The sequence below is a fragment of the Nicotiana tabacum genome, chromosome 21, assembly GCF_000715075.1.
Source record: "Nicotiana tabacum cultivar K326 chromosome 21, ASM71507v2, whole genome shotgun sequence".
Lineage (NCBI taxonomy): Eukaryota > Viridiplantae > Streptophyta > Magnoliopsida > Solanales > Solanaceae > Nicotiana > Nicotiana tabacum.
This window is the reverse complement of record NC_134100.1, coordinates 34,130,371-34,142,085: the sequence shown is the minus strand read 5'-3', so window position 1 is coordinate 34,142,085 and position 11,715 is coordinate 34,130,371. Positions and strand designations below refer to the sequence as shown.

The window sequence follows — 11,715 nt, the reverse complement described above, 5'->3', positions numbered from 1 at the left end:
ATTGAGAATTGCTGAGACAAGCTCAGAACAATTAGAAAAAAGCTTATCTGTATATTTGAGTATTAATGGACATTTGGTTATCCGATACTGAGACCATTACCTTGGAGAACATAGAGAAAGAAAAATTATCAAAGACTACTGCTTTCTCAATTATGTATTTGTAGGTCCTTATGCTATCTTTTTATACTTTACTTTATGAGGTGTTCTGTCCATCACATTAATATTTTACGTTTGGGTTTATCAATTTTCTTTTTTTAATTTTGACAAGCCGTACTTTTTGTTATTTATAATAATCATATATTTAGAAAAGGTTATAGAAAACTCGATGAGATCTCGCGAATTTGCGGACAAATTTATTATTAGTTGTATATAAATTTGAAAACTTACATTCAGATAGTTTTGTGCACCCTCTAATTTACCAAATATTCGTAGTTTCGTTGAATCCATACTGAGACAGACGTTAGTACTATGTGAATACACAGCTAAATACTCTCCTACTCTAGCCCCATACACTTTCTTGTCAACATTAAGCTCGTCATACATGTCTGTCTATTGCCCTTGACAATTATAGTCGAGTTCAATACTCATGCTCAGTGCCATGGAATCAATTATAACATCTCATGAGCTCAACACTACAACTTTTAAAGGTCAAACTTTTGATGACAAAATCAAGAAATAATATATAACTCAAAATTAGGAGAAAAGTGTGTTCACTTTGATATTTTCATCTTATTGAGGGATTAAAGAAGTGCGTTAGTCATACAAGGTTGTATTAAGCTTTTCTTTATCAATAAAAGCAAATATAAATGGCTGCAACAAGATGGTTTTGTGTAAACGACAGGATTGAAATAGAAAAAAAAAATTGATCTGTGAGAAAGGAGAAAGATGCAGTGCAGTTCTATCTTAAGTATCAGGGAATAACAGGTTATTGCCAAAAATGTAATATATTAACTTTGCAGAATTAGTTTACAAAAGAAGAAAGCATGATGCAAGCTTAGGCTGAACCTGAAAATCACATTTCGCACCTGCAAATACACTTCCTATCATAAACTAATATGCAATTTGCTTGATATTGTAAAATGACATCAGAATGTTCACGAGTTGTGACGATATGTCAGACCCCAAACCATAAAAGATACCAAAACAAGGTTGCCCAAGTAACAGTATGATTGAATGAGTTTTTTTGGTCATTCAGCTTTTGATGGCAGGATATAATCTTCTACCTCCAAAACATGAGCTGCAGTATGAAAGGTGCTAGCCAGAGCACAGCTTTTCAAGTGCCATGTTTTCATCCCAACCTGTGGCTTCCAAAGTACTCCTCACTTGAGCTTCAGGAAAGCCCATTTCCACAAGCTTTTGTATCTGTGGCATTCAAATTACGTATTCAGTAGCATATTTGGATGCTGTAGGTAGATCTTGAAAGGACCAGCAGAAAATGCAAGATGTACCCAAGACTAAGTAGCGGGAGGAAATTAAAAACAAAAAGGAAAGCAAAAGCATGTAAAATTGCACACCTTCTCCTCGGTGCCAAGTGTTTTTGCAAAAGTTTCAGTCCAGTAACGAGCTGTGCCAACAAAGGTCTGATGGTCTCTGAGATACTGCAACAAGAAACAGATTGACCATTCCGAAAAAAAAAATTGGTCGGGAAGAGGGTGCGAGACACAAAACAAGGTCAGCAACGTGAAAACTAAGCAAACATACAAGATTTATGATGCGGTAGGGGGTGCAGGAGGGGGATTATTACTGAATATATGAAGCACCTGTTGTGCAACAACTGCATCTTGTGGATCATCAGGTTCAGGAGCAGAGAGTAATGCTTGTATAGAAAGGAGAGCTGTCTTGAGAGTTAGCGCTGGGCTCCACTGGTCTTTCAGGATGTCTAGGCATATTGCTCCACTTTGGCTACTTATATTGGGATGCCTTCAAAGGGAATTCAACACATAAAAGCACTTGAATCATAATTCCACTGGAAGAAGCAGGAACTTTATATCACACATTAGGGGGGGGGGTTACTTCTGATACTTCAATTGAATACCGTATTCAAGGTCTATGTAAAAGTTAGTCATTCGGAAGGCCAAGATCCTGCTGTAGAAATATCACACCCTTCAAGGATGTCTGCCTTGCACTTTTTTTTAAAATGATATAATTGGTTCCCACAGAAGCTTTACTTTGCTCATGATTTTGGTGGTTGGTGCGTAGATGCGAGGAGTTTGAGAAGTTTGTATCTTTAAGCTCCATTGGAATGTACACAACAAGCTCATTTGCTCTGCTGGTGCGTTTGAGGAAGGGAGCAAAATGGAGGAGTTTCTATGATGGATTAGGTGGCCATTAACACTAGCTTTTAATTGCATATGCTGGGACAAAGTGTATGGCACAGAAAAAAACGTAAGAGATAACTATAAGGTCATGCTCGTGGTTTTCTGAGAAATCTATTTCAGGATAAATCAATATTATTTAAGTAAAAACACGGAACAAATCAAGGCAATGTCAACAATGTGTGCAAGTGGTTCTCTCAGCTCAGCAGATGCCAAAGATTGGCTAAAGTCTTGCTATTATATTCTAGTTCAACAGTGAAAGGATGACACCTATTGGACCTATTTGATGAAATTGAAAAACATGGTTCAGTAGCGTACTCAAGTCCTAGAGGAAGCAATGCGTAAACCAAACATGTTTTCATCATAGCATATCCTACATAAGATTTACTTTTATCTAGATAGGAGGACTTACTGATGTTAACCTTGAACGCTTCAATTATAGGTTCATGACAATAACAATAATGTGAAGTTAGGCTTTCATCAAGAGGAAAAAAGAAATAAGGAGTATGCCAGAGGTAATCAATTTCTGTGGAAGCACATTTAACACTATTTAAGATGAGAGACGCAGGGATACTTTACGGACACTGATGCATAATGATTTTAGAACTCCAGAGAAGTTAATTTCACCAAATAAAGTTGAGTATCTAGCAAATGATTTTAAACTTCAGATTTACTAGAAGGAATATTTTTGTTCTAGAATTCTTTCATTACCCTCATTACCTACCACACACCATCGCTCATTCAAAATTTGTACTGTATTATTCTCAGATATCAGGCGTTTTCATCCTCTGATGTTTGACCACATTTCATGAGCCCGATTAACAAAATCTGAAGTAGAGACATCATGACTTGTCAATATGTTCTATATAAGAAACAGTAGCTGATCAAAATTACAAACATTAATAATCCAATATGTAATCTGCAATTTGTTATTACTTCATATCACAACCTAAGTCAGCAGTTCAACATATGAAATTTCGCACAGGTATTACTCCTGTCACTACAAAGGAGAAGAAAGAATAGAAAGAAATGATAGAGCATGTCTGCTTCTCATACCAAACTTTTGTGGCAAATCTCATTTTTGGAGGCTCGAATGGGTAGCCATCTGCAAAGACAAAGCTTCTTGATTTAGGAGTCATACACAAAAACTGCTAAATTCTGATAAACAGTAAACCATGTCAATGATATCTATATCCTAGACTATCCTCTTATCAACATGACATTGAGCTCCCTGGGAGTTACCATATAAAATGGAGTAACAATTAATAATGGTTCGACTCATCAGCATTCAAGTCGATCTATTAACTATGACACTGAAACCCTTTCTGCATTGTCCCCAAACATAAGGGCCTGACAACAAATTAAACAAAGCAACAAAAGTTCACACATAATTCCTTCATTTGCCACAATAGCTGAAAAAGATTCCACTTTTACATATAAGAAAGCCTCAATAACGTGCGCAAACACATGTTATGAGTAAATGCTGGTAACTTTTGCAAAGAATTGCAGGGGTTTGAGAAAGCTATCGAACATGTCTATTTCTCATTGGTTACATTTTCCACATCAAGCATGTAAACCTCACGTGTTCAAATGTTTGGCTGGCTGTTCAATAGGCACATTTTCAACAAAAATCAAGTATTCAATAAGTCATACCTTTAGTTAAAATGTCTAAATGAAATGTTTTGGAAAGTCTGAGGAGCCGCATATGTATTCTGCTTTCAAATACTTATAGTAATTAATAATGGTCCGACTCATTTGCATTCAGGTAGATATATTAACGATGACAGTGGAACCCTTTCCGTACTTCCCCCAAACATAAGGGCCTGAGCCTGACAACAAATTAAACAAAAGTCCATCCGTAATTCCTTCATATGCCACATTAGCTGACAAAGATTCAATTTTTACATTCAACAAAGCCTCAATAACACACCATTTCTTTGATAGACGTGTTCTATAAAATCAAAACCCTAGAACCCCCCAAAAAACAAAAACCCACCTTCAAAAGTCAGAAAAGTTTATACTTATATGCAGAACATGAATGTAAAAGTGAGAGTAGAAGCAAATTGGGAGAGTTACCAGTAAGAGTGATATCGATCTTGAAAGAACCACCTTCATAAGGAGTACCAAGAGGACCAGGGATTGTACCAATCAAGTGAGTGAGACTGTCACCTTTAAGGGTTACACTTATTCCTGAAACCCCAACATCTCTATTGCACTCTTGCAGCTCCTTTTGTACCCTTGCCAAGTCCACCATCTTTGCTCTCTTCCTATTTCCAATTCAAATCACTGCTTTTTGTTTCTTTTTTGGTTGGAGAGAAAGTGAGGAGGGTATTGCGTAAAGTGAATGAGCTGTAGCACACATGATAATAAAGGAAAATTGGGGCCCTCATATGACTTGGGGCTTAGATCGATTTTTACTTTAAAAAAATTCAAATCAATTATATTGGATTTTTAATTATTTATATCAAATTAAACTAATTACGCCGATTTCGGTTTTTTATCATTTTTTTCAATTTTTTTAAAATGTAAAGTAAACCGCAAGAAGCTAATCTAGTCAAACCTCTCCATTACAGTCTCATTTGTTCCGAATCTTTTTACATGTTATAATGAAGTGATGTTATATAAAACATATATTATAACATAACATTAAAATTGATTCCATAAAAAACTTGATTTTTATAGTAAATAACTATTATATGGCGGTGCTATTATAGAGAGATTCGATTGTACAGTTGTCACTCAACTGAACATGTCAACTGAAACAAAAATTTATTTTAGTTCTCAAAATCGTAGCTCCAAAAAAACCAATAAGATTAGCAATGTGATTCGTTGCACTCTTCAAGGTCACTTTCATAAGATCTGTCATGTAAAAGTTTATTCTCAAGAACTGTATTGTCCAAAGCTATTCATGTATCCACTCTCCATCATTTTCAACTACTAATCTAAGGGTACGCACTTTGTGCGTGTTTTCTATATCAATAACTAATAAATAATTTTTAAAAAATTACATATATATATATATATATATATATATATATATATATATATATATCTTATATACTATTACTGTTATTTTTATGCCTTAATATCGAATAAATTGTTGGTTAATACATCAACAAAGTATTAGATCAGGCAGACCCACATGTATAAGGCCCAATTATATTTATATGTAATTAAACTTCTTTTTGTATAGTTTTCAGTCCATTTATTTTGGGTTGAGACCCGACCCATTTGACTATGTATACAAACACAATAAGTAGATTTAGAACACACGATTATTCATTTTTCTCATTACAGAAGATATCTTCAGATGCTCTCTCTTCTATTCCATGTTCTTCTAGAACTTTCTTGCGCAAAATTCGAGCTCCTAATGAGTTTGACATGGTATCAGAGCGCTTCGTATCCGGATAGATGAGAGAGCATTCTTCAATTTCATGTTAGCTTTGTTCATTTTCATCCTTCGGTGGCGACAGTTTCTCGATTTCTCGTCATATCGCCGGAGCATCATGTTTTCAATGGTGATTTCTCTTCCTTTTTTGTGCATTTATATTGTATTTCGGATTTTTCGTAACAGTTGTGAGGGATTTGTGTATTAGAGCTGATAGTTAAGGAAGAACCTTAATTTTGTGTGCAAGCCCTAATTTCATTTCTGTGATGGATCAAAATTCTTCGGATAAGTCACTTGCTAGTCTTTCTACTCCTTCTGATCATGATATTTTATCTGATGAGTTGATTGACCACAATTATCCGCTTTATATTCATCCATCAGATAATTTGGGACTTTCTCTAGTGGGGACTGTTTTCGATGGAACAGGATATAGCGATTGGAGAAGAAGCATGCTTATTGCCTTTTCTATTAAAAACAAGTTATATTTCATTCAACCTGACTGTCAAAGGCCACCATTGAATTCACCTATCTATAATCAGTGGGATAGGTGTAACAACATTGTGATTTTGGTGGATTCATAATCTTCTTTTGCCCGTAATTCGCAAAAGTGTTCTATACTGTCAGCTTGCCAAAGATGTGGGGATGGAATTGGAAGATAGGTATGGGCAACCTAGTGGAATTAGAGTATATCAGGTTAAGAAAGAACTTGCTTATATTTCTCAGGGTTCCATGAGTATTCCTGATTACTATGCCAAAATGAAAAGTATTTGGGATGAGCTCAGTACCTTGGCAGTTCACTCTGAGAGCCATTGTACTTATGGTGGTAGTAAGAAGGATATCCAGAAACTCAAAAATGATCAGAGGATGTATCATTTCCTCATGGGATTAAATGAGAGTTATGTGAATGCTAGAAGCAACCTACTCATGATGAGTCTTTTCCCTTCCATAAATAAAGCTTATTCCTTGTTGGTAAATGATGAACGCCAAAGGGAAATTCAACCTACCATTCCCCAATTTTCTTCAGAGTCAGCATCATTCTCAGCGGGTTCTCAACAGTTATACTCATAATCACCAAGTTCTTCATCAAGGTCTCAAAAATTTCCTCCCAGGACTACTTTTGATCCCAGAAGAAATAGTGTGTTGTGCAGTTATTGCCATAAACCTGGACATACAGTAGAGACATGCTATAGAAAGAATGTGTTTTCTGCCAATTTTAAGTTCACCAAGACTAGAAGAGTTGCTGCAAATGTATATACTGAATTAGACACCTCCAAGCAATTCAATTAACCTGATCCTAAGCAGGCCAATCAACCTGATCCACCAGTTCCTAATGCTTCAACAGTCAACTCTGTCATTCCAGGTTTGACACAGGAGCAATGTAATCATCTGATGTCTCTCTCTTGCAGCATCACATGTCGGATCAGGGATCCTCTTTGGCTCCCACTCTTAGTGCTTCTGCAAATTTTGCATGTATTCTTAGCTGCTTTTCCAGTAATAGACTTGAGTGTTCAATTAGCAATTGTATGTTTTGTAAGGTTAGTGAAACCTCTTGGATTTTGGTCTCTGGGTTACTGACTAATATGACCTCTCACAATAACCTACTTCAAAATGCTACCTATTCCTTACTTGGTGACTCTACCCAATGGATATAAAGTTAAAGTAACTTGTGTTGGGGAGTTAACTGTATCCAGTGATACTATTCTAAAACATGTCCTCTTAGTTCCTAGTTTTCAATTCAACTTAATCTCTATGCATAAATTAGTATCACAATTAAAGTATTTACTAATTTTCAGTTCTTATTTCTGTTTCATATTACAAGGCCTTTCCATGAAGAGGCCTCTGGAATTTGGTAAAACATAACATGGACTTTATATTCTCCACCTGCCTTCATCTGTGTCATCTACTTCACTTACAACTACCACTAATTCATCCGTTTTTAATTGTTCTAATAGTTCTGTCTTTCCTGTTTCTAATGGACATGATGTAGAGTGTTCTGTTGCTTCTCATTTTACTATTCCCTTTGTAAATACCAGTCATTTGAATAAAGTGAACACTATTTGGCATAGTAGATTGGGACACATTCCACTTACTCATTTGAAATCTATTTCTTCTATTGCTTCTGGACTTTCTAGTAAATAAGATTTTATTTGTAATATCTGTCCAATGACAAGACAAATCAGGCTACCATTCACAGACAGTGAAATTCACACAAACTCCCCTTTTCAACTAATACGCATTGACACCTAGGGGCCATATCATGTCCCTACACATGATGAATGCAAATATTTTCTCACCATAGTAGATGATTTTACAAGAACAACTTGGACACACTTGTTAAAGACCAAATCAAATACATTTCCCATACTTAAAGCCTTCATTTCTATGGTCCAAACTCAATTTAATACTAGAGTTTAAACTATAAGATCTGATAATGCCTTGGAATTAGGGTCCAGGTTTTCTGCTTCTTCTTTCTTTGTAGAACAAGGCATTGTCTATCATACCTCTGATCCATATACCCCAACAAAATGGGGTGGTAGAAAAAAAATACAGATATCTTCTTGAAACATCTAGAGCGCTACCCAATGCCGGAAATGAACCTCATATCAAACAAAACCTCATTCTAAAACCTTCGTATACTGCCAATGATGAAAGAAACACACAAAAACTAATAATCACTTATCAGATCAACAAGTCATGGAGCCCCCCTCTCCTTCGACAAGAACTATAGCCAATTTCTAAGCCAACTTCCGATTATAGTACCTATTATAGGTCCAATGACCCGATCTCATCAAACACAATCATCCTAGTGGCAGGACACACCATTACAACCTAAAGTCACAAATCGTGCAATCTGTGCACCCATAAGCAACAATTCAAATGTACCCAAAAATGTAAAATGACTCAAACAAGAGAACTATACCGCAACTTCAAGAAGTACCACCAAAACCGCAATGCTACAAACCCATCATACATAGTAGAACCAAAACGCACGAATCTAAAACAAAGGATCATATCCCGACGTATCCCAGCTGCAATGCGTGACCCCATCCAAATACCGGTCCCTATGAAATACCTCCAGCTACCATGCTCAAAATCAACAATCGCGCGCAATTTGACATCAAGTACCCAAGGTGCATGACCATAACCATGGAGAAGTAAATAGCACAATATACCGCAGAAGTTTGTAACCCTTTTTCCCAAAGGGGTACCCCATGAAAATTGATGGGATAGACCTGCTGCTAAACTTATCCCTGTGTGTAGGAGGTGTAGATGCATAGCACAAACAACCAAATGTCCTAAGGTAAAGATAAGAAGGAGATGTGGTACATCATGTGATTACATCTTGGGTTATGGTTATGGCTCGATACAGCTTATTCACACTTATACAGTGTGTAGGTGCGAGATTCAGATCTTATAAGAAATTTCGGATGTTGCAAAGTGGATTTTGTGGGTTAAGGGCTAAGGTTGAAATAATGATCTTCAGTATGTTGTGTTGTCGGGCCTATATGGAAAAGGGTGACGTGGGATCACCCCCGGGTATGTGCATGGTAAGTGGGGGAGGATGTAACGACCTGACCGGTCCTTTCGAGCATTTATACTTTGCTCGGAGGTTTGGGGGCATAATAGCTCTGTATGAGGTATTATGACTTATGCGAATCGTCGGTTTGGTTTTCAGATTATTCGGAATCGATTTGGAAGAATGAATTCATGGTTTAAGCTTTAAGTTGGAGGAATTGATCAAGTTTGATTTTTGGTGAATTTAACCCCGGAATAGAGTTTTGATGGTTCTGTTAGGTCCGGATGGTGATTTTGGACTTGGGTATATGTCCGGATTTGCATTTGGATATTTCTAGAAGGATTCAGTGCTAATTGGCGAAAGTTGAAAATTTGAAGATTTGAAAGTTTGATCGGGAGTTGACTTTTTGATATCGGGGTTAGAATTTGATTCTGGAAATTTGAATAGGTCTGTTATGTCATTTATGACTTGCGTGCAAAATTTGAAGTCAGCCGGACTTGATTTGATAGGTTTCGGCATCGAATGTAGAATTTGGAATTCGTTAATTTTTATTAAGCTTGAATTGGGGTGTGATTTATATTTTAGTGTTATTTGATGTAATTTGAGGCATCGACTAAGTTCGTATGATATTTTAGGACTTGTTTGGTTGAGGTCCTGAGGGCCTTGGATGGATTTCAGATGGTTAACAGAATTTAATTTGTATATTTCTAAAATTTTTCGACGTCGTTTATTCAAGCATAAGTGGTATCAAATTAAGAAAATGAGATCCAAATTCAGTGGTGATTGAAGCATTAGATCCGTATTGAAATTACGGATCCATAGCAAAAAAAAATCATCGAATTCGGACATCGTATGAGAGGGTTATGCTCATTTTCGGGCGAAATAGAAAAGATTTCCCATCGCCAGCGCCCAAGGTAGCGCGGGGCGCTAGCCCTGGCGCTGGAATTTTTTAGGTTCTGGAAACTGGGTCATATGTAGCGCCCCTTGCTACCTGTGGAGCTCAAACATTAATCCCTATAAACGGGGAATTTCTCCATTTTTGACATAAATAGAGTTGGGGATCTCGGTTTGGGCGATTTTCAGAGGTAAATTTCACCACACAACTTGAGGTAAGTGTTCTTGACTCCCTTGTGATTATATTTCATGAATTAATCTTCGTTTTCGGCGTTAGATTATTGATTTTTCAAGACAAATTGGAGAAATGTTTTACAATTCCATAAAATAAATTTTCGAGCTTTGAACACTGATTCAGAGTCGGATTTGAATAAAATTAGTATGACTGGACTCGTAATTGAATGGGTTATCGAATTTTGTGAGTTTCATCAGGTTCCAAGATGCGGGCCCCGCTATTGATTTTTGAGTTGAATTTCGGATTTTATTGGAAAATTTAGCATTTTCATATGGAATTAATTCCTACACCTCGTGTTGATTGTATCGAATTATTGTGATTAGATACGAGACCTTCGGAGGCCAATTCGCGAGTCAAAGGCCTATTGGAATAAAAAATTACACAGTTTGAGGTAAGTAACATTTCTAAACTTGGAGCTGAGGGTATGAACTCTGGATATACGTGTTATGTGATTTGTTTCGAGGTGACGCACATGCTAGGTGACATGCGTGTGAGCGTGCATCGTAGAAAATATGACGTAATTGATTCCGTGAAATTGTGTAGTCAAATAATCTTGACATTTTCCATGTACTTTTATGTGTTAGAGAAATTGAGCTAAAAATCATGCTGAGACTATATGCCGGTATTATTGAGATCCACAGAGGTCGTATTGTTGTTGAATTATTTGTTTAAATTATAATTTCATACTCAGTCATATTCATTCATTTTATATCATATCTCAGCCTCTGTTTCTATATATTAACACATCATATCATCATTTTTTGGCTAGTTTCATGGCATTGTGGGTCCTAGAGACTGGAGAGATTGATGACTGCGTGAGGCCGAGGGCCTGATTGTGAGGTTATGGATACTATGGCACGTGAGTTGTCTGTGCAGCATGTGAGTTGTCCGTGCGGATCCAGATATTTATACCATGGAATGTGAGTTATCCGTGAGGATTCAGATATTTATACTATAGCACGTGAGTTGTCCGTGCAGCACGTGAGTTGTCTGTGTAGTTTATAGCGCTTGGGCTGAAGGAACCCCTCCAGAGTCTGCACACACCCTCAATGAGTGCAGGTACCTATTGAGTGCGAATGTGAGTGCCGAGCGCGAATACTGAGTGACTGAATGTGAGTTATTATGTATATATATTGGGATGGATCTTCCCTGGGCTGGATTGGCCATATACAGTACTGAGTGACTGGAGTGGAAATGCGAGATAGTGAGATTGAGTACTCTGAGAGTGTGAGTACATGAGTTACATGAGTTCATCATTGTGTTGCATTGTATTAGACATGCATATTTGATATGTAGGCATAGAGAAATATTTTTCCTCATGCCATCTGATAATGAAATTTCTTATCTGTTGTTCAAGTTTTTTGAG

General features: G+C 36.7%; 1 protein-coding gene across 1 annotated transcript; it reads right to left on the bottom strand.

The window, feature by feature from the left end:
• Positions 1–925: 925 nt before the first annotated feature.
• LOC107803861 (ubiquitin-conjugating enzyme E2 27) lies at positions 926–4,657 on the bottom strand. The gene is made up of 5 exons (XM_075241986.1): positions 4,392–4,657; positions 3,372–3,420; positions 1,761–1,920; positions 1,515–1,598; positions 926–1,362 (listed from the first exon to the last, which is right to left on the bottom strand). Exons 1-5 carry the CDS (start codon positions 4,567–4,569, stop codon positions 1,255–1,257), a joined length of 579 nt encoding a protein of 192 aa, XP_075098087.1. The 5' UTR covers positions 4,570–4,657; the 3' UTR covers positions 926–1,254.
• Between the last annotated feature and the right edge of the window lie 7,058 nt (positions 4,658–11,715).